General features: G+C 51.0%; 2 protein-coding genes across 4 annotated transcripts in view; one reads left to right on the forward strand and one right to left on the reverse strand.

Annotated features, from left to right (window-relative positions):
• Window positions 1–895: 895 nt before the first annotated feature.
• Window positions 896–23,298, reverse strand: part of OXTR (oxytocin receptor) — a 38,357-nt gene continuing 15,954 nt past the window's right edge. For 2 of the 3 annotated variants that reach the window (XM_079935649.1, XM_079935647.1), the window contains 3 exons: window positions 16,573–16,680; window positions 15,898–16,020; window positions 974–1,637 (listed from right to left, as the gene is read on the reverse strand). The gene's annotated coding sequence lies outside the window, so the exon portion shown is untranslated. Of the gene's footprint in view, window positions 932–973; window positions 1,638–15,897; window positions 16,021–16,572; window positions 16,681–23,298 lie in introns of those variants that run through there. The other variant, XM_079935648.1, reaches the window with a different exon arrangement.
• Window positions 4,066–16,962, forward strand: CAV3 (caveolin 3; the record flags this gene model as incomplete). The annotated part of the gene is made up of 2 exons (XM_079935650.1): window positions 4,066–4,179; window positions 16,357–16,962. The coding sequence occupies 2 exons, from the start codon at window positions 4,066–4,068 to the stop codon at window positions 16,696–16,698; spliced, it is 456 nt and encodes a 151-aa protein (XP_079791776.1). The 3' UTR covers window positions 16,699–16,962.

Genomic DNA, 23,298 nt, shown 5'->3' on the forward strand with positions numbered 1-23,298 from the left:
AGCTTCACATCACATCCTCCCTGTGTGCACATCTGTTCCTGTGCCCATATTTCCTTTGTATGAGGACACAGTCCTTCAGGATGGGGGCCCACCCTAACGGGCTTATCTTACCCTGATCATCTGCAAAGACTATTTCTAAATAAGGTCACATTCACAGGTACTGGGGGTGATGCCTTCCACATCTTTCAGGGGGGGCACAGCTCAACCCATACACAATATTACTCCTAAAAGCTGCCCTGCTTTAAAAGAAAACCCGGGGCAGGAGGGCAATGATTCCTTCCCGGCGAAAACAAGCCATCCTCACTTCCTCCAGCTGCTCTGCCGAGCCCACAGCAATGGCCCAGGAGCAGAGGCCGGATGCTCAGGTAGAGTGTCCACCCTCAGCTCCCTGCAAGTTCATCACACTCCGCGGGGTCTGCAGTGCTGCGGGGCCTCCCGCATCCCCTACCAGGCAGCAAACTCCTCCAGGCGGGGACCACGTGGATCCCCACCCCCCACAGCCCCCAGGACCCGCCGCCTGCTGCCACGTGCCGCTTTAGGCCGGACCCTGCATTGGTCACTGGCTTTTCGTGTCTACCTCTCACGGGAACTGTGCAGTCGGCTCCGGCTCCTGGGCTCTTCCCCGCTGCGTCCTCAGCACTGGCCATGAGCCAACACACCCAGTAAGCGTTTGCTGAGATAGCGGGTCACTCATCTGCGGTCACCATCCACTGGGCACAGCCACCCCAGCACCAAGTCGCTCCGTGTTGAACGAAGAAATGGCCCCAGGAAAGCTCCCCTAGATACAGAGGAGCTGAGCTGGCCCGGTTTTAAACGCTGTCCATGAGGTGGGGGCATTCTCTGAATCACCAGGGCTTGCCATGCAGCTCGCTTCCCAAGCTCAGGTGGAAATTACGGCGGGGTGGATTCTTTCCGGAGCAGAGACCTGATCCTATAGGAGACAAAGCAGAGATGGGGCGAGCAGAGGGTCTCTCTCTCTCATCTTAGCGCCTTGTGATGTTCCAGATGGAAACATCTTCAGGGCATCCAGTCAATGGAACATCAGAGGGGCTCTGGACCAGCCACCACACAGCTCCAAGGCAGATGCAGAAATCCCTGCCTGCAGAATCCCCTCTGGACAGCAGGCCTCTCTATTAATGAAGCCACAAGGCCCAAGGCCGAAGCTCCGGCTGCTCTAGGGTATCAGGGCCTGCTCTGGGTCCGAAAGAAAACGGTGACTGCTGTTCCCACCACGTGCACGCAAACCCTCCCCCAGAGCCGCTCCAGAGTGGTTTCTGAACAACGCTGTCACTGCTGGTCCTTGAGGCCGGCAAAGGTTCATCTCTTTTCTCTCACCTGGAAGCCAGGTGGGCATCACCTGAGCAACGGCAGGGGCCAGTCTCCCTTATTTTGGTAACTACCCTTGCAAAGGAACAGGGCGGCTTATTTTTATAAATAAAGTTTCACACAAACATGCTCCTTGATTTACGTACTGTCTGTGGCTGCTTCCAGGCTTCGCATTGCAGAGTTGAATCAGTGTGACAGAGACTGTATGACCCACAGAGCCTGAAACCTGGGTCAACTTCCTGGAAACGCAACCCACAGGATCCCAGCTTCGAAGATGCCACGAGCTCGGTTTAATGTTCCGCTGCCACCACCTTGAAATTGGGAATCTCTTTTTAACGAGGGGCGCTGCATTTTTGTTTTTCACCGGATCCTGTAAATTCTGTAGCCAGTCCTGCCTAAGTGTTTACTAGCCGGCCCCGAAGTCTGCCCAGCTCTCTACTTTTCCAATCCTTGACTCCCTTTCACTCTCTGACTTAACAAGTCTGACCTCGCGAAGCTCAGCCCTTTCTGGAGCAGCCTATCAGCTGAGAGTCAGTTCTTCCTTAAGAGTAACCCTCCCAGCTATCACTATCAAGAGAGCCTACAACGAGCCAGGCACTGGGTTGAATGAAGCCAGAGTGCGGCAGTGTGCCACTTATGTACCCGTCCTTGGGACCACCCAGGACAAGTCTCATTCCTTAAGTCTTCAGGGACTTAAGTAAAGTTCATCTGTTTCTCCCTGCTGAGCCTTCTCTTCTCCAATCCAAAATTGTTCTGTTTCTCATTAAGACATGTTTCAAGCTCTTACACCATCTTACTCACCCTCTCTAGATACCATCTAGTTTCCCAAGGCCCCAAACAAGGCTCCAAGTGTAGTCTGACCAGTGCAGAGTTTGGTAGCTTGGTCACCTCCATTATTCTAGACGATATATCTCTAATAATGCATCCTGAAATCACACTGCCCTTTTTGGAAATGATTCCAAAAAATCCCCAAGATCTCTGGTAGGAGAATAGCAGAACAGAAAGATGGAGGGCTGGTGCCTGATGACGTCATGCAGCCACCACCATAGTTCTGAACTACCTATTTGTGTTATGTGAGAGAGAGAAAAAAAAAGCCCCTAACTTGGACAAGCCACTACTATTTCACATCTTTATTATGAGTAGCCAAGTATAGTTACTGAAAGAGCCTTTATCACCTCCAGCTTTTCGATTAGTCTTCCTGCCTCAAACCTCACACAGCTCCAATCAAATCAGCTCCAATCAGCTTCCTCACATGCAAATCTACTGAAGACCCTCTGCTGTTTTGAAGTCTTCAATGGCTTCCCAGCACTTCTAGATAAAATCTATACTCTTTAGTATGACATTTGAGATCCTTCACACCCAGGCCAGAGTCAAGACTTATCCCCTGCCTCACCCCCAGATCACCCCCAGACAGCATGTGCTTGAGCCACTACACAATTCTTAGCATTCTGGCTCCTACCAGCCCTCTGACACCTGAAATGTTCCATGTGGTGAACTCCTGCTTGTCTTTCAACACCTTACTCTAAAGCTACCTCCTCCAGGAAGCCTTCCCTGATGTCCTCAGAGTAAGTCATTGCCTCCTACGGACTTCTCAGGCAAGTTCTTTGTAACATAACTCTGATGCAGCACTTGCCACACAGTATTACAATTCCTTATTTTCTGATCATTCTGTCCCCCTAGGCTGTGGGCTCCCCCAGGCAGGGAGGGACCTAACCTGATGGGTCTGTTTATCCCTAGCTGTTGGCAAATCCTAAAGAGATGAGTCTGTCAGTGATGAATGGATGCACAGACCCTGGAGACTCAGAGTCGTCACCCTTCATGCGGCGGGGGCCTTGGGTGATGGCTGACCTGGAAGAGGACGCAGGGAAGCTAAGCAGATACCTAAGAGAGGGCAACCCCACCGATGCCCGTGCTGTGTCTGGGGCCCATGGATATCTGGGAAGCTGTCACTAAGCTGTCCCTGGGGACAGGGTGAAGGGTGGCAGAAACGTGGACTCCAGGTCCCCTCCACGTGGTATCAAAAGGCAGAGGAGGGTGGTCTGCGTCCGGTCTCAGCCCCAGACCTACCCCACACCACAGTCCATCAACCCCTCCGGGGAAAACCCTAGAAGTGGGAAAACCTCAGCCCTGCTTCAGGCCATCAAACAGCAGGGCAGGTACCAACTGCTCCAACGAGAATCCCCACCAGAGAGCATTTCCGTTCTGAAGCATTTTCTCCCACGAGCTCACCTCCTCCTTTCCACGAGGGTAGGCAGAGCCCCGATCATTATTATTATGGCCCCATTTTACAGGTGGGGACATGATAGCCCAGAGAGGCGAGGTGTGCCCAAGCTCACACACCCAGCAAGAGGTTGAGCTGGGGGCTGAGCCCACCTCCTTCCCACAGGAGCCCAAACGCAAATACCAGGGTCCCACAGCAGCAGCCAACCGCGGGGGCACCAGGAGACACCAGGCCCTTGGCTCGCAAATGAGGCCCAGCGCCCGTGCAGCCCCCTTTAAGGAGCGCTGGGCCTTCCTGCAGGGCTCCAGTCTTAATTTTAGCTTGGAGGCCTGCCACCGGAGCCTTCAGCCAGCAGCAGGCTGAAGTTATGCGGGACAGCTGTCAGCCGGCACGCTGGGTGGGGCCTATTTAGCCACCAGCGGCACAAGTCTGGGGACACTGTTGTCCCTGCCCTGGGTCTTTTCAGCCCCGCTGGCCACACGGCTCCGATCTCCTCTCGCAGGTCACCCAGCTCCACGATGATGGCCGAGGAGCACACAGACCTGGAGGCCCAGATCGTCAAGGACATTCACTTCAAGGAGATCGACCTGGTGAACCGGGACCCCAAGAACATTAACGAGGACATAGTGAAGGTAGGCTCGAGGGCCTGCCCCGGCGCCCCCCGCCTGGAGGGTGTCAGGTTGGGTGCTGGAAGGGGCAGGCTCTGCTCCCGCGCGATCGGCTTCCCTGAAAAGAGACCTGTTCCTCTGTCTTCTCCAAATCCCACCCACCCACCCCCGTCCCGCAAACCAGCTTGTACCCCCAAAGAGCCTTTAGTGTCAACAAGAGCAAAGAATCAGCTGCACATACAGGACCATCGACCGGGGCGGGGCAGGCGAGTCGCAAAGGAAACTTTACAACTCTGTAGCTCTTCCCGTGTGCTCTTGGCCCTCGGCTGGGGACAGACGAGGCGGCCAAGTTGGGCCCTTTCCATGCCAGGGGCATTTTGCGGTCTCCACAGTGGGTGTGGGGTTCATCCCCAGAGGGCGGTTTCCAGCAGGGCTGCTGGCCCCTTGCAGGGGCCCCCACTGCCCCAGGCTGGGGGGCTGTACCCAGCACTCATGCCTGCTCCTGGCACGTGCAGCATCCAGGCCAGGCCAGAGGCCACTCAGAGGGCACCGGGACCCCTGTATGAGGGTTACCCTGCCTTCAGGGAGTCTCCTTCGCGGCCAGGCCTGAGTCAGGCCTCTTTCCTCACCCGATGCCATCAGCAGCCCGGCTGCCTCCAGGGCCACCCCTCAGTCCAGCCTCCACCCGGTAGCCACAGGGATCTTACTACAGCAGAATTCCTGGGAGAAGGGTACCCACCAACCAGCATCAAAGTCACTGGAAGGGCCTTTAAAAGGGCAGGTGCGGGGGCCTCCCGGGTGCTCTGTATACATCAGAACCACAGACCAGTGGTGTCCAGTAGAAATATAATGCGACCCATTATACAATCACCCTATGTCATTTTAAGTTTTCTAGCAGCCATGACTTTAAAAAGGAAAAACAAACAGGTAAAATTAATTTTCAAGATATTTCTCATTTAAGCCAGTATGTCCAAAATAGTATCATTTCAACGTGTAATCACTACAAAACAATTATTGGTGAACAATTGTATAATCTTTCTTCATCTTCAAAATCTAGTGTGTATCTGAGACATGGGATGCATCTCAGTTCAGACTCCAAAGTTTTTATGAGAAACCCTTCTGTCTTTAGATTTCATATAATAAACAGTCGAAAACTGATTCACAAACCCAAACTGTGCCAGACATTCTTACAAGTTTCCCAGTCACAGAATTAACTATCAGTTTTTACATTTTAATTAAAATTAAACACAATTTAGAATCCTTCAGTTGCACTAGCCACAGGTCAAGCGCTCGTACATAGCTCAAGGCCACTGGATTAGACAGCGGGGTTAAGGGCTTGTTCTAAAGGACAGCCCTGCGTGGTCACCTTCAGTGGGACACCTCCCGTGCTGCATGAGTCTAACTTCCCCCCATGGCATTCGAACCCCAGCACATCTGGCCCCCACCTTCCCCTCCCACCTCCAGCTCCCATGCCTCCTGTGTCTTTGCCAGCAGCCAGCCTCCTCTCCTCCACGTGGTGGACGCCCACTCAGCCTTCGAGACCTGATTGAAATGTCACCTGCCCAGGAGGCCTTCCCCAACTCCTCCAAGCAACCAGGAGCTCCTTCCCCTGTGCCCTTACCTCACTCAGGGCATTTCCCTGTAACAGCTCATATTATGCTATTATTGTATTTATAAATATCATCTGTGGTGCAGAGAGGGCCATCACAGCACAGTTGGGGAAGTGCGGCAAAATTAGGGAATGAACGTTCCGAACTGAAAAGCACCATACGCACGTCAAACAGTATTTGTCGTGGTTTGTGCAGTGTGATCTAGACGCAACGGTCCCAGACTTGACACTAACAGATGTGGTTTGAAATCCAGACTCCTCTACTTAAAAGCAATGACACTGGCCCCCCTGTAAAATGAGCACAATTTATTCCCCCAGGGTAAATGGATCTCAGAGCAGCGCTGTGCAATAGAAATAGACCGAGAGGATTGCATGAGATAAGAGGTTTGAAAGTGCCTACGAGAGTCCCTGGCACACAGCAAGGGTGTGCAAATGTGAGCTGATTAGGAGCCTGCAGGACAAGAGAGCTAAGCCAGGGCCGGCGTTGACACTCAGGCTCCCCTCTGGTGGGCCCTGGCGGCTGCGGGAATGCAAAAGAGGACCCTTAGGGAGCATGTGTTTTCTGAAGGATCCCGCAGCAGGTGACAAGTGGAGAGGGGCTCTCGGGTCCCAGTGAGCCAGGAGGGAGCTGGCTCCAGGCTCGAGGCCCAGATTATAATCCAAGGCAGGGATGGGGGCGGCCACACGGATGCAGCTGCTTACGCAGCCTCCCAGGGGGCTGGGAGCTACCCTCTCCTGGAGGCCCTGAGCCCCAGAAAACCATGCCTCCAAGGTGAAGCAAGAGGCCCACAAATGTTCTTGTTGAGAGGAGATGATTATTTGGTGTATTTACTGGACATTCCCTGGTTTGGGAACTTATTTGACTTTTCCTTTCATTTTTAATGAGAGATGAAAACGTTTTGAAATTTAGAACAGGGATTCTAAAACTGAACCAGATAAATACCACAGACAGGCTCAAGAAGACTTCAGGTTGGTGTAATGGGATGTGAAAGAATGAAGAAAAGGAAGAAATGGGAGAGAGTGTGGCTGAAAGAGAGACGTCCATCTGAACAGGCTGGCCTTTGGGTCACTTGGATGTCTTTCATCGACCAGGGAAAGGACCGGGGGGTGGGGGGGAGGACAAGGGACCGAGAGGGTGAGGGGGACAGAGATGGAGAGAAAGAGAAACAAGGTCAGGCCAAGATGAAGGCTGGAAAGGCTCCCGTCGGGGTGGTGTCACATGTGGGAACAGGCTCCACGTGTGTGAGGATGACGCCGTAAGACGGTAAAATAAGACAGGCTACAGAGACCCAAGTCTAGTCCCAGCCCTGACTCTAGCTTGCTGTGTGACCCTGGGCAAATCCCTTTCCCTCTCTGGGCCTGAGTCCCTAGCGTAGACAGAGGCCGGGTGGAGAAAAGGGAGACCCGTCCCCTCCACCGCCAGCTGCTGAGGCTTCACACAGAAAAGACCAGGGTGAAGAGCAGGAGACGCACCCACCGGGCCCTTGGATTTGACCCTCAGAAGGAGGTGCTCCCTCTGGATTTCTAGAGTCAAAACTTTCCCAAACTTCCCTGAGCAAGGCCTGGTGCTACCCTTGAACCCAGGCTGGAAAGTGAGTGCCAACAGCTGAGGGAGAGCTCCGCACAGCCCAGCAGTCTTGACTGTAATCTCCCAGCTCCGGGCTGGGCCTGGGCAGAGGAGAGGCTCACCTCATTCCCCTCACCCCCACCATCACCACCATTCATGGAACATCGATTCCACGAGTCATTCCTGAGCACCTGCTCCGTTCCAGGCTCTGTGCTGTGGCAGAGGACGTGGCAATGAGCAAGTGAGACCCACTGCGTGTAGGGCCCATGCTAGGCTCTTGGGGGGCGGGAAAGGAGGCCAGCGGTCCCTGGCACTCCAGCCGGTCAGCGAGGACACCATTCCCTTCAGACCCAGATTGCAAAGCCTCCAGCCCCTTCCTCGTGCATTCCTGCAGGCCCCCAGTCCCACCCCAAAGTCCACCAGTTATTTGTGAGAGGTCTCAGGGCTTTCTCATCAACACCCCTCCCTCTCCCCAACTCACACTTAGGCAGCCAGGCCCTAGAGCAGGGACATATGAACCCCTCGGCAGGCAGGTCCTTCAGCTTCTGGTTTCAACCACTCCCCTCAGGCACTCAGGGCCGGCCCTTCAACCAGGGCCGAGGGAGAGACCTGACCCCAGCCCATCACACTAGTTCCCACCTACCTCCAACCCACATCTGCCACAAGACCCTCCCCCTTCAGAAAAGCACACAGACAGCACCTTCTGCCTCTCAGCTTAGGCTAACAAACACCCAGAGGACCCAGTAACCCTCCTTCCCCCAAGGTCTCCAAACTCTGCTCCCACTGTGGGCCCATCTGGACACCCTGTTTCACAAAGATGAAACTGACCTGGTGCTTCCTCTTGAGAAGAATCCAACAGATTCCAAGAATCCAAGAATTCCAACAGACAGAGAAGATGAGACTAAAAACAATGAGAATGCACAGGTGGAGGTGATAAATGCCTTAAATCAGTGCCAGATGAAGGGTCACAGGAAGGAGGAAGACATCACTTTCATCTGGGAAAGTCAGGCACCAGCTTCATGGAGAGGTGGTACCCAAGGTGCATAAATAATAAGAAAAAAGTAAAATGTGGAAAGGGGGCATCAGGCTTTCCAAGAAGAGGGAACAAAATAAGCAAAGGCCACAACATAGAGGAGAGTGATGGGCAGAATCAGAAAACGTGAGGAACGGGTATTGCCACTCCCCTGCCTATGTCCGTGGCGGACATTACTAATGGATCACAGCACGTTTCCAGGAAGCCATGGACCATCAGCTAGGCTGAGTTGGCCCACAGGCGAAACCTCTTTGCTACGCTGTCTGCAGGCGAAAAATGGGACTAGGAGAATCTGAAAGGGAATTTGTGGGATAGGAGGCAGAAAGGGCAGGTTGAGGCTGAATTAGGAAAGGTCATGACCTGCCAGGCATACCACACTGGCAATTCCTTCATTTTGGAAAGTACCCCTGGCAAGTACCTCTAAGAAGGGCTATACCCTGGATTAACTCACACTGAGGTATTTACAACACAGTGTTGGAGGGACTCCTGTGTATCAACTAGAGTTTTTAAAAACATCCACTTTCTTGGGGAGCTTGTGAAAATGCAGATTTCTGGGCCCTGCCACCAGAAATTTTATGAGGCAGGGCCAGTGAATGCTTTGTACTTTAAAGTACAAACAAGTTCCCCTTGTCCTATAGAAGATAACCCTGCAGTCCAGAGTTGTCACCAGTTTCCCCTAAAGACACAGCGTACCAGTTATCCACTGCTGTGTGACAATCACCCTAAAACTCCATGCTTAAAGCACCAAGGCTTTGAGGCTCTCTCGGTTCTGTGGGCTGAGCAGCCTCAGCTGGGCAGCTCTGCTGGTCTCACTGGCGGCCTCTCATGAGTTGCAGCAGCATCTCCTCTGCAGCATTCTGGCGGTTAAAGCGAGTCACAGGGCAAGCCCAGACTCCCTATGGTCTGAGACTGTGTGCTGAGAGGCATGACCAATCTGGGGTCATCTTTGGAGACTAGCTAACTTCCCCCCAGAAGCTGGTGCACAGCTAACCTACAGCTCAACCCAGGGCCATTCCTACTACTCTCCAGTCCACCGCACCAGCCTTCCCGAAGGCAGAGACTAAGGGGGCAGGGAGGGAAGGGAAGAGACGGGCAAGGACAGGGCTCTGAGATCTGATGAGGGCTCCTCTGGTGGATCCCTTCTCTTCACACACCCCCCACCCCGGTCACCCTCTGTTATCTTGGTCTCTTCACAGTTCCTTTATATGAACCCAAGTGTCCTTACCTCCAGGCCAGGTGCCCCAGGCACCCCCTGTAGGATGCCCTGGACCCCAAGATCCCACTAATCCCTGGCCCCCCCTCTTCCTGCCCTCAGAACCAGTCTGTGTTGCATTCTTGCCTCACCTCCTGCTGAGGTACCTGGTCCTGCGATGACCCTGATCAGGGAGACAGCAGGAGAAATTCAGGCTCAGGCTTTGATGTCAGGCCAGCGTGCGCTCCACCCCTGCTCGTCCCTTACAGGCTGGGCGAAATGCTGGATGTAAGACACATGGCCAGAAACAGACACCTACAAGGGCCAAATTGTGGGCGTTACTATGGTTATCCCAGATTGTATAGAATTCTATTTTTTAATTAATTTTTTTGGAGTACAGTTGATTTACAATGTTGTGTTCGTTTCCGGTGTACAGCAAAGTGAATCAGTTATACATATACATGTATCCACTCTTTTTTAGATTCCTTTCCCATATAGGTCATTACAGAGTATTGAGTAGAGTTCCCTGTGCTATACAGGAGGTCCTTATCAGTCATCTATTTTATATATAGTAGTGTGTATGTGTCAATCCCAACCTCCCAATTTATCCCTTGCCCCCTTTCCCCCTTGGTAACCATAAGATTGTTTTCTACATCTGTGACTCTAGTTCTGTTTTGTAAATAGGTTCATTTGTGCCATCTTTTTACATTCCACATATAAGCGATATCATATGGTATTTGTCTTTCTGGGTCTGACTTACTTCCCTCAGTATGACAATCTCTAGGTCCATCCATGTTGCTGCAGATGGCATCGTTTTGTTCTTTTCTATGGCTGAGTAATATACCATTGTATCAATATACAGGTACCACATCTTCTTTATCCATTCCTCTGTTGATCGGCATTTACGTTGCTTCCATGTCCTGCCTATTGTAAACAGTGCTTCAGTGAACACTGGGGTACATGTATCTTTTCAAATTATGGTTTTCTCCAGATATATGCCCAGGAGTGGGACTGCTGGGTCATAAGGTAGCACTATTTTTAGTTTTTAAGGGACTACCATACTGTTCTCCATAGCGGCTGTTACCAATTCACATTCCCACCAGCAGGGTAGGAGGGTTCCCTTTTCTCCACACCCTCTCCAGCATTTATTGTTCGTAGACTTTTTGATGATGGCCATTTTGACTGGTGTGAGGTGACACGTCATTGTGCTTTTGATTTGCATTTCTCTGATAATTAGTGATGCTGAGCATCTTTTCACGTTATTGCCAATTATAACACGTGAAGCAGAGCTTTGCCGTTTCTCAGCTATTCTGCAGCTAAAGCTTTAACTTTACAGGCCAGTGCTTCTCAGGCTATCTGGGTGAAAGGTCAGTTTTATTATTATTATTCCAATCTGTTGTACACGAATCGTAAAAGTCAATAAAAATTAACTACTAGAGAGATGAACGGAAAAATAGGCATTGACAATGTAAGCTCCAATTTTTATTATTAGTAGAATCAACAGACATAAAATTATTGGCTCACATCACTGTGACTATTTCCAAATGCCTACTCTCAACTTCTGTACTTGCCTTGCTGGGAAGGGGGCAGTGACTGTGGACCACTCTTTAAATAGCAAGGTAATAGGTGAGAAAACCAAGACCCAACAAAGCTAAGCCACTCCTTTGGGTCTTGACTCCCGAAACTAACTCCGTGTCACTAGGGATGTTGGTCCAATCCTCTCGGCAGAGTTAAAACAAACAAACAAAAAACTGAAAACAAACAAAAAACACAGGCCCAGAGAGGGCAAGTACCAGGTCTCAAATCACACAGTGATACGCTGAACAAGTGGAAACTGGTCCCAGATATCTGTCCCCCTGCCGAGAGCCGTTCCCCCCACCCACAGAGCGCCTGTCTGAACTGCGCAGGGCCCTGGATGCCCAAGGACTGAGTCACGCAGGAATGCGGGGGAGGCATTTTTGAAGTGGGTGTGGCGTCTGGCCTCCCCCTCAACCGCCGCCCCAGCTCTGCTGTCCTGCACCTTCCCCACCCTGTTGGGGACGGCGGGAGCGGCGCTGGCCGGTTCCGATGAATCAACTGGCTGTCTTGCTGTTCCAAAAATAAATATGCCAGAGAAGGGGACACCAACCTTACGAGCAGCCCCTTTCTCCCCTTCCCACAGCCAGCCCCGCCTCCTGAGGCTCCGCCCACGGCCCGAGCCCCCTGCCAGCAGCCATCTCCCCTCCACTTCCAGAAACGAATTAAGAAATGAAGTCACCGTGCGCCTCTGATACACTGGCGCGTCTGCCCGGGGCTGCCTGAGCCGGCCTTATAAATATCTCCCCAAACTAGCGCGGTGACCAGAGAGCGGTCTCAGTGCTCAGTCCTGATTAGGAACGGCCTCCTCCTCCCAGGACTACCTGTCCCTCTGAGAGCATATTTTCGCATTCACAGACAACGGAGCTGTTGCCCTGTGCACAGTGCCTAAGGCAATTACTTGAAATAATTCAAATGCCAGCAACAACAGCTTCTACTTTGTGCAAAAAAAAAAAAAAAAAATCATTAACAGGCAGAGAGATCCTTGGGGGCAGGATTATTACCATAGCAGAAAAGGAGGGAAAAGAGGACCCCATCCATCTTACCTGCGCAGGCTGAGTACAAACGCACACACACATTTATGACCAGGTAGGTTGGAGAACTGTCGTATTTACGATCTGGGTGTCAGCAGCTTTTCTGAGATATATTTTCATAGGAACTTCAGAGCAATTGAACAAACGATTACTGTCACTGGGCAGCTACCGTGTATTGTACTAAGCACTGCCCAAGAGGAGGTGTGCCTAGCACAAGGCGGGTGCTTAATAAATAGTTGTTTGGATGGATGGATGGATGGGTATGAATTGGTGGATGATGGATGGATGGATGGATGGATAGACAGGCTGATAAATAGGTAGATGGATATGAACGGATGGATGCATATGGATAGACTGATGGATCCATGGATGGATGGATAGGTGGGTGGATGGATGGGAGAATGGATAGATAGATGGATGGGTAAATGAACAGATGGGGGGAAATGGATGGATGGAAAAGAAATTACTTCTGTTCTTCATAACAGAGTTGTAAGAAGTAGCAAACACATTTTACAGTTGAGGAAATGAAGCTCAAAGAGGTTATCTGCCAAGGTCACTCATCAGATCAGCAGCTGCGCTGGTGTGCAAACCCACCTTTGGGACCCTAGCTTCCTGTTGAAGAAAGCGCTCTGTAACGGCCACCAGCAGCTAACAATTAGTGATCAGGGATTCTGTGCCAGGCCATGTTCTGAGTATTTACATGTCGTATCTTATTCAATCCTCCGATAAACCTAATGAAATCAATCTAGGAAAGCGAGGCATATGAAAGCTAAGACACTTGCTGAAGGTCACAGAGCCAATAAGAGGCAGAGCTGGACTCAAACCTCAGCACTGCAACTTCAGTCAAGGGCTCTTTTCCACTTTGCCGCCTCTTAGAGGCCAGACACAAATCATCAAACGTGTTGAATGGAGGAATAAGTGAACAAAGCAGGCTGGGCTGCCGAGGGGCAGGGGAATTGCTGCCTGCTTGGAGCAGAGTGGGCGGCTGCGAAGAAGGGGCTGGGGGCCCTGCCCTGGGGCAGGTCTCTCTGGCCAACAAGGACCAGACCTCAGAGGGGACAGTCACCCTCCCTGAGAGCCAGCAACTGCCTCGGGGTCTGACCCTGGCTGGGGCCGCGTGAAGAGCTTAGATTAGAATCAGGACGCCCAGATGCACCTGTCTGCCCAGCTGGACGTGAGGAGGCAGGGCTGGGTCATCTGTGAGTGGGGAGACACGGTCCTAAGGAACAGTCGCAGGAGGGGCAGTAGCGGCCCCAGGCGCTGAATGGGAGAGAGGAGGAAGGAGGGAGAGCCTGCTGGATAAAGGCGGGGAGCACGCCTCCACCCAAAGGCCTCCCTCTGCTACCCAAGTTCCTGGGGGCACACCAGGATCCAGAGCCCAGCCCGGGGGCTAGGAGGCAACAGGCACAGGCCGGGCACGGCCATGATAGGGGAGGGGCGGGCTTCAGAGGTCAGAACACCTCAGTCGGCAGGATCCAGGCCCTGGGGGTTTGACTGAATCTCCACAATCATGGTGCATGTACCAGGTCAACGTTGGGATGGTCCCCCAGGGCCTATAGTCCCCAGCTTCTTGGATCTGCAAGCAACAGCAACTCTGGATTTCTGCCCATATAGACCAGATGTAGAAAGATGCCAGCCCTTTCCATCCACTCTCCAAAGCCATGGGACGTTCCCCAAGCAACTTGGGCCTTCTTTTACAAACATCCAGCACACTACTCCTGCTCTTGCCTCCAAACCCCCAGCCCCCCAAACTCCCAGCCAGACACCACCTCCACCTCCAAGAAGGCCTCCAGGAAGCAGTGCCACCCTTTCCAAGGAGATGAGGACCATATTCATATTCCTCCTTCCAGCCCTTCCCTTCCATCCAGGGGCCATCTGAGAGGTTATGTGACCTCTGCTAAACCCCTTCAGAGAGAAAGCTGGAGGTTGAGATGTATGAGCGGGTCCCGGAAGGACCTCTGCCCACCCAAGTCAGCTTCTGAACATCGCCTGCAGCCTGAAATCTCACCCCGTGAACTTTGCTCCACAACAACGTACCATCCCCAGGGTGGGGCTGCATCCTCAGCTGTCTCCAGGGGAACCCAGGGATCTGAGGCCTGGCACAGGAGCTCAGAATCCAGCCACACGAGAAAAACAGGCCTCAACACTGGACATACAACATGGTCATGTCCACTCCCCCCCCACCAAAAGAGTTACACTGGAAAGAAAAACACCAAAGCAATAATAATTTTAGTACTAGAGAAATACAAATGGGAGATGCTTGTGTTTTGTTTTTGCTATTCCCTTAATTTTCTGCAATGTGGCTATGTTATAAGAAAAAGTAATTTTAATAATAACTTTAGGCATAGAGGGGATCCCCTTCCCCTCAAAAAGTAGGAAAACGGTTCACTTGGGAGTTGAAGTTTGAGCTCTGGCATCACTGGTCCCCACTCCCCCCGCCAATTAGTCTGATCCATCATGCATTCATTCAACCAACTACTATGAAAACAGCCCAGGAACACACTGCCCCCATGTTACAGACAAGACAGCTAAGGCTCAGTGCCACTAAATGAAATCACATATGAGAAAGTAGCTATGACGGTGCTTAATGCACAGCGGGGATTAGCGAAAGGTTCAGTGACTTGGCTGAAAGCAATCTTTTGTATTTCTTCCGTCTTCCCAAATGGGGCCTCAGTCACCATTTCAGTGGGATGCGTGAGCAGGATTCTCTGAATGCCCACGTTCCTCGCAGCTGCAAAGGAGGAATGGGGTGGGCAGCGGCAGAGGAAGGTCTGAGGTCGCTGCAGGACCAGCGTGGGGAGAGCAAAGCCTGTGTCCTCCACGGGCGCTGCGCTCAGACACCAGATGCCTCCACCAGCCAGGACGCCGCGGCCCTCACCTCACCACGTGCTGGATCCTAACACAGCTCTCAGGCCGCTGCACCTCCCTCTAAACACCTCCATGACCCCAAACCGGGCGGGATTCGGCGACGGCTCCCAACTCGCCCCCCACGTGCATCCTCACAGCTGCGGCAGCCAGAATGAGCCACTCAGAACTCAGATCAGAGATGCAGAGGACAGGCGGGTGGTTTCCAGAGGCGGGGAGAGGGGTGGTGGAATGGGTGAACGGGCTCAACGGGTGCAAACTTCCAGTTATAAGTAAGTCCTGGGGATGTAAAGTGGAGCATGGTGACTACAGTTAACAACACTGTACGCAGCGTCTATTTAAAAGGTGCCAAGAGAGTAGTCCTAAAAGGTCTCATCACACACACAAATACGTAACTATGCGTGGCGACACACGTTAACTACACTCAGCGCAGTGATCATTTCCCAACATATACAAAATCAAATTATGCTGAACACCTGAAATGAATATAATGTTAGATGTCAATTATACCTCAACTGAAAAAAAGCTCAGATCCAGCCGAGCCACACCCTGTGCAAAAGCCCTGAGTGGCTCTCATTGCACTCCAGCCCCCATGCTTGCCCCGCCTGGCCTCTCCAGCCTCCCTCCGGCCTGGGCCTGCGCTTGGCCTTCCAGAAGCACCTACATCTCCCCAGGAGCACACACTGTCTATCCCACTGGGTCGCAGCAGCTGGTGCCCCAAACGCTCTTTTCCAGCCGACAACTCCTCCCTCCCCCTGGCTACCTCTAGGTATCCGCTTAGCTAGATGTCACCTCCTCCAGGAAGCCTGACACCCAGGCTAAGTTAAATGTCACCCTGTGGGTGCACACGGCCTGTCCTTCCCTTACCGGAGCACTGGTCACTGTGGTGTAGCTGCCTGCCGTAAGCTCCAGGAGGGCAGGAACCTTCGCCTGTTCATCATCCTATCGGCAGGCAGCCGGTACATTTTTTCAGGATGACTGTCCAATTCCCTAGGATCACAAAATAATAGAATTTCAGAGCCACGGCTCGTGGTCTGCCTCTAACTTAGTTTCTTTTAGTAAGTTACTCAACTCCTGGGGGCCTCTGATCCATCCATGAGAGAGAGAAGTGGACCGGCTCTTGTTCCTCTCTGCTCTGGGACAGCACCGGCATCACCTGGGACTTGTCAGAAATACAGGATCTCAGGCCCCACCCTGGACTCACCGGGGTCAGAATCCCAGGGGGTGGGGCCCAGCCACCTGGTTTAACAAGCCCCCCAGGGGGTTCTGACGCTTGAGGAGTGGGTGGCTGCTGTGACTTGAGGGTTCCCCCTCCCACCCCTGCAGGTGGATTTCGAAGACGTGATCGCGGAGCCCGTGGGCACCTACAGTTTTGATGGCGTGTGGAAGGTGAGCTACACCACCTTCACCGTCTCCAAGTACTGGTGCTACCGCCTGCTGTCCACACTGCTGGGGGTCCCGCTGGCCCTGCTCTGGGGCTTCCTGTTCGCCTGCATCTCCTTCTGCCACATCTGGGCGGTGGTGCCCTGCATCAAGAGCTACCTGATCGAGATCCAGTGCATCAGCCACATCTACTCGCTCTGCATCCGCACCTTCTGCAACCCACTCTTCGCTGCCCTGGGCCAGGTCTGCAGCAACATCAAGGTGATGCTGCGGAAAGAAGTATGAGGCTGGGTGGGCAGCAGGGGTGGCGGGGCAGGGGAGCCCCGCTGGGCTGGCCCCACCATCAGGCTCTGCGGGGCTGCCGGCAAGCTCTTTCTCCTTGGGGACCGCTGCTTCCCCCCAAGACGGGAGCACACAGAGCAGGGAAGCTGGAGAGAAAAGACAGCCCGCCACAGAAGCGCAGTGGCCTTCCCTCCGCCCCCTGCCCCACCACAACACCCCCCATGACCGGGTGCCAGGAAGATCATTGGCTAAGAGGCAGCTACCGCAAATCTTTGCATTCACTTGTACTGTAACGGCACAATCCAGCCCTCAGCTCCCACCTGGACACACCCCCTCCCCCCCAGGAAACCACCAGTGACTGCTGGCGTTAGCAGGGTGGCTCCAATAAAGGGTTTCCGGCTGCATCTGGGAAATGCTGTGTTTTGCATGTGTCCATAAGGTGGGTGCGCGTCCTGACCAGCTCCAGAAATATATTTCTCTGCCCTGAGAAGCAGGAGGGGCAAGCTGATCGGCCCTTCTCTTGGCCAAATGCAAGAACCAGATTTTGGTTTCTCTGGGAATTCTTGTTTGCTGGGTATCTGTTCCTTGGGAGATTATTTCCTGTTGATTTCTGTTGCCCCTGGGCCAGCCAGGGGTCACCCACAGAAGAAAATGGCCGCTGGGTTAGAAGGGGAAGGTGATACTCCCTGGGCTCCACTGAGGGCAGGGCCTGGGTTCAAAGCTCCCCTTTGGCTCAGACACTGAGCCCCTGGCACTGCCTCTTGGCATGTACACCCTCAGCCCCGCAGATGTGGTGATGGCATAAGGCCCTATTCAAGCATATGTGGACTCACCATGGAAGTAAAATGGAAATAAACGGCAATGGAAAGGATATGTCCCACCTCCTGCCCACCTACACTCAGCAGCAACAAAACAACAACAAAACCCCCAGAAATCTTACATTCTTTAGGGATGCTTTTCCCAAGGGTGTTTCCAGAACTAAGTCCTCAGAAAAAGGAGGGGGGTGGCTTTTGCGCTTAAATTTGTTTAGAAAATGCTCCATATTTCTCTTAGAGATTTTTCAATAGACATTAGTACATTAAAGGCTCTGACAAGTCCCGCAGAAAAGAAAGCTGTTTAGGCCAATAGCCCCCAATCCTATATGACCCTTTTTTTTTTCATGCAACACCCATTTAAGTCTCATAAAATTCAGGTTCCAAAACACTTGGCCTGTTTTCAGAGGCATCACCTCACTGGCAGCCGGCCATGCGCCCAAGGGTCCTGGGGCAATGAGGTAGAGGGAACGGCACATGAACCAGAGACAGGGCACAGGCAGCCTTGGTTCTGCCTCTCCACCTAGTTGCCTTCTCTGGCCTCAGTTTAATCCTGCATGAAATGATCTCTAATGTCCATTTTAGCTCTTTTTACCCATTTTCGTTTTTTCGAGTATTTTCGTATGACATTTTCAAACAGCGAGGAATGTTGAAAAGGTTTGCCGTGAACACCTATCTACCCGCCATCTAGGCTCTACGATTCAGTTCCCTGCTCCTCCTTTGTTGCATCGCCATCCATCTATCATCCACCAATCTCACCTTTCTTTAGGCATTTTTAAATAAGCTGCAGATATTGGTATATTTTCCTCCTGAACACTTCATCATCATCCCTTACTTTTTGCAAACAAGGAAGTCACCGCCCAGAGAGGTCAGCCGACTTGCCAAAAGGTACACAGCTAGCCACATTCGTGCTGTGGTTCCAGCCAACTGCTCTCTGCTCTACCTGGGGCTCTTCATGTTCTCAAGTGGACGCAGAGCCCAGGCTCCTCCCGCTAACAGGTATAAGCCAACATCGCTTACTCCCTTGCAAAGGGCCTCCCCATCAAACGTCTCTCACATTGTTAGACCATCCGTTTCAGACTTGGAATCTTGGGTTACTTAGACTTTTGTTTTGTTTTGTTTTGTTTTGTTTTGTTTGCGGTACGCGGGCCTCTCACTGCTGTGGCCTCTCCCGTTGCGGAGCACAGGCTCCGGACGCGCAGGCTCAGAGGCCATGGCTCACGGGCGCAGCCGCTCCGCGGCACGTGGGATGTTCCCGGACCGGGGCACCAACCCGTGTCCCCTGCATCGGCAGGCGGACTCTCAACCACTGCGCCACCAGGGAAGCCCTACGCAGACTTTTGACCATCGCCGCATTTGCTGTGACCTGACTTGACCCTGACGCCTATTTTTCAAGCTGGCTCTCCTTCTCTAAGGGCCAGGCTACGGCAGGTGCTCCATCCCCCGTGAAGCTCACGGGGCTGGAGAAAGGACACACATCCAGATGCATGTATGTCTGAGGTGTTGTTCCTTCTGGGGACCCCCGGCCCCAAGAAGTAGCTGGCAGGACAGCACGCTGGGGGCGTGATGAAAACGGGCCAGAGGAGGGGGTGGCATTCTGCTCTCTCTCATACGCGACGTCCGGCTCATCAGGGACTCTTGTTTAAGACGCAGGTTGTGATTCAGTAGTGGAGCCCAGGAACAAACACAAAACCACTTGTGATTCTGCAGGTGGCCCCCATATCCCACTGGAAGAAATATGCCTTAGGGTCTCTTCAAGGTGACAATCTAGCCCATTACGTCTGGAGTTAGACAGTGGCACACGGTGGGTGTGGCTACACCGTACAAGAGGTTTGTTCCTGGCTCTTAGCGCATCTTCCGACAGAACTCTGATAAGTCAGAGTACCTGTGACCCAAGAGATTGGGACCAGGTCCCCTCCTGCCCCCACCCCCTACCTGCCACAGCTCAGATGCACCTGTGTCATAATCAGACAGATTTATGGCGATTCAAGTCTGTAAGCCACCAGATGTGGTCACTGTTCTCAGGTTAAAGAAAGAAGGCAAAGCAATCTATGGAAAAAAATATGTTTATTAAGTGCACCTTCTATAAAGCAGCCAATGAAGCAGGCATCTCATTACCGGGCACATCATTCACCAATGAGCACAGAGAGCAGGTGCCACAGAAAGTCACCAACTAGAACAAGATCGAGGAATTCACATTCTGCATTTAGGGGCATTTCATCGCAATTAAACACAAAAGGTCGAGCACTTTGAAACCAGGATCTTCTTAAAAGGCAGCTTCCTGCAGTCATAACCCATAGACCCATCCCCCAAGGGAGACCAAATGGTGTGACAGACTTTTTTCAGGGCCTAAAGAAATAAGGCTCTGAGTCCTCAACTGTTCGCATTTCACTTTTCAACATCAGAACAATGAAACATTCCGGAAGAAAATCTGCGCGCTCCAATTTATTGGCACCTCCAGGCACGTGTTAGGTTTGTAAACAGGCCTGAAACGGTGGGCAAAGGCGGCTGGAGGACCTTAGGAGTGGGGTCCAGAGGAGGACAGAAACGACCAAGCCCCAGGCAGCGTCCTGGACCCCTACTCTCCTTCTTCCAGACTTCGGTTGGGGAAGGAGCAAGCGATTGTGAAAATACTCTCCAGGACGAGACTGGGAGTGGACGGGCGTGTAGCCAGCGGCGCTGCTGGAATCAAATGTCACTGACTGGCTACAAAAGACTCCTGTGCCATAATGAGAGCCAAGGTCCCAACCAGAGCTTTCACGGGAGAAGAATGAGGAAGGTGTCCCAGTTGGTTCTGGTGCCCAAGAACCTTGCAACTCCTGGGTTCTCAGCAAGGTTGTGCCCGTGGTCAGAAAAATCTATTGAGTGGCTGTCTCCTTGATCCCCAGTGGCCTCTGGCGGCTGCTAGAATGGCAACTTTCCGGGGAACAGCAGAGAATGGGGCGTCTCTGGCTGGTGAGCAGAGAGGCTCAAATGCCAACAGACCCCACCACTGCTGCACTTGCACCCAGGGTGCCCAGTGTCCTGGATGTGGGCACGGAACCCCAAACCAGAACCCTGGTAGCTTCCCAAAGAGCCAGGACTGGCTGGTGTTGACACTAAGCGCCCGTCACAGCAACACTGCACTGCCTCCGGGCTCAAAGATGACATCGTCCTCAGTCTCCAGTTATACTGAAGATCTTATCCTAAATGCTGGGGTTTCGAACACTGGCATTTCAGTGCACGCCTCTCTTCTCCCTGAACATCCAGACCCTGCTAGCTCGTTCTACTGTGTGCGTATGTGCACGTGTGTATACAATGCAGTGTGGAGGGAGAAGAGGAAAGTGTGTGTGGAGATCTGGGGCTTTGGGAAATGCTCTTGCTGTGTCACAGTGAGTCCAAAAATATATATGTGCAAATAAAAAAAGTGCCCCAGAGTGCCACTGAGCTGGCCAGTCCCAGTCGGAAAACCTCTGATCTATAACGGCCTGTATTTAACGACTAAAGGTGTTTCCTGGACACAGTCATGTTGTACCTCAAGGCTGAGAGGACATCTGACGACACGTTTACCGGGTATTATCACTGCTGGTACTTTTGCTGAAACCGGAAACACCATCTCTCGCAGGAAAACTGAGTAAGAAAACCATGGATTCTTCTGAAATGGTGAGTCAGTGAGAAACAAAAGTTCTGGGAGGTAAGAGATTCCAAGAAATGCATCCTTCAAGCTGGTTGCCTCTGAATTCAGCTCGTCAACATTATTTTAAGTATTTAATTCAGTGGCTTTTAGCATATTCTCAAAATCGTGCACATCACTAACCAAAGAAAATTTTCATCACCACAAAGAAAGCCCATATGGCGCTCAGCGGTCACGCCCCACCCAGCCCAGCCTCCAGCCCCCGGCAACCACTGTGGTATAATTTGTCTTGGTAATTTTGCCTATTCCGGGCATTTCATATAAATGGAATCATGGAGTATGTGGCTTTTCGCAAGGCTTCTTTCACTTAGCATGATGTTTTCAAGGTTCCTCCATGCTGGAGCCTGTGTCAGTACTTCCTTTCTTTCCATAGTTCAATAATGTGCCATTGCATAGATACACTACGTTTATTTATCCATTCATCAGTTGGTAGGTATTTGGGTTATTTCCATTTTTGGCTATTATGAATTATACTGCTATAAACATTTGTGGACAAGTTTTTGTGTGTATATATGCTTCCGTTTCTCTTGAGTAAATACCTAGGAGTAGCATTTCTGGCTCACATGGTAATTCTATGTTTAACTTTTTCAGGAGCTGCCAAACTGTTTTCCAAATTGGCCGCACCATTGTGCCTTCCCACGAGCGATGGAGGAGAGCTCCAGTTTCTCTCCATGCTCGCCAGCACCTATCATTGCCCATGATTAGAGCCGTCTTAGTGGGTGTGCAGTGCTACTTCACTGTGGTTTTGATTTGCATTTCCCTCGTGAGTTAATACTGAGCACCTTCTCACGTGCTTATGGGCCACTTATATCTCTTCTTTGGAGAGATACGAAAATACGTCTATTCACTTGTTTGTTCAAATATGTTGCCCATTTTTTAAACTGGGTTATTTGGCTTTTCATTCTTAAATCGTAAGAGTTCTTGATGTATTCTAGATACAAGTATATGGCTTCCAAATATTTTCTTCCATTCCATGAGCTGTCATCACTTTCTCGACAGTGCCCTATGAAACACGAAAGTTTTGCGCCCCATTTTGATGAGGTCCAATTTATCTATTCTTCCTTTGACTTCTGTTTTGGGTGTCATTATCTAAGAAACCATGGCCTAACCCAAGGTCACAAATATTTAGCCCTATGTTGTCTTCTAAGACTTTTATAGTTTTAGCTCTTACATTTAGGCTGATGCATTTTGAGTTAATTTTTGTATGTAGTATGAGGTAGAGGTCCAACCGCATTCTTTTACATGTGGATATCCAGCTGTCCAGGCGCCATTTATCGAAAAGACAATCTCCCCAATTTAATTCTCTTGTCACACTTGTCAAAAATCTTTTGGCCATAAACATAAGGGTTTATATCTGAACTCTCTATTCCATTATATTGGTCTATATATCTGTCTTTTTGTCTATATCACATTCTTTTGATTACTGTAGCTTTGTAATAAGTTTTGAACCAGGAAGGGTGAATCCATCAACTCTGTCCCTGTTTTTCAAGGTTTATTTGGCTATTCTATTATTTGTACAATTTCCATGTGAATTTTAGGATCATCTTAGCAATTTGTGCAAAGAAGCCAGCTAGGATTTTGATAGGGATTACACTGAATCTATGAGATCAACTTGGAGAGTACTGTTATCTTAACAATATTTAAGTCTCTGAGCCATGAACACAGGATGTCTTTCCATTTATTTAAGTCTTCTATTCCTTTCAACAATATTTTGTAGTTTTCAGGATGTAAGTCCTGCACTTCTTTCATTAAATTTATTCCTTTTCTTTCTGATACTATTATAAATGAAATTATTTCTTAATTTCATTTTCATACTGTTCATTGCCAGTGTAAAGAAATACACTTGATTTTTGTATTGACCTTGTATTCCACAACATTGAATTCATGTATTAGTTCCAATGCGTTTGTGTGTGCATGTGTGTGCATGAATTCCTTAGAATTTTCTATATACAAAATCACATCATCTGTAAGGAGTTTTACTTCTTTTCCAATCTGGATGTCTTTTATTTCCTTTTCTTTCCCAACTGCTTCTAAAGTATTAGCTTCTTAAACATTTTTTTCCTCTTAAATATTTTTAACCCAAGTTTTAATTGGCTGCCTGTGCCAGACAGTCTCCTA

Source organism: Stenella coeruleoalba, assembly GCF_951394435.1.
Source record: "Stenella coeruleoalba genome assembly, chromosome: 10".
NCBI lineage: Eukaryota > Metazoa > Chordata > Mammalia > Artiodactyla > Delphinidae > Stenella > Stenella coeruleoalba.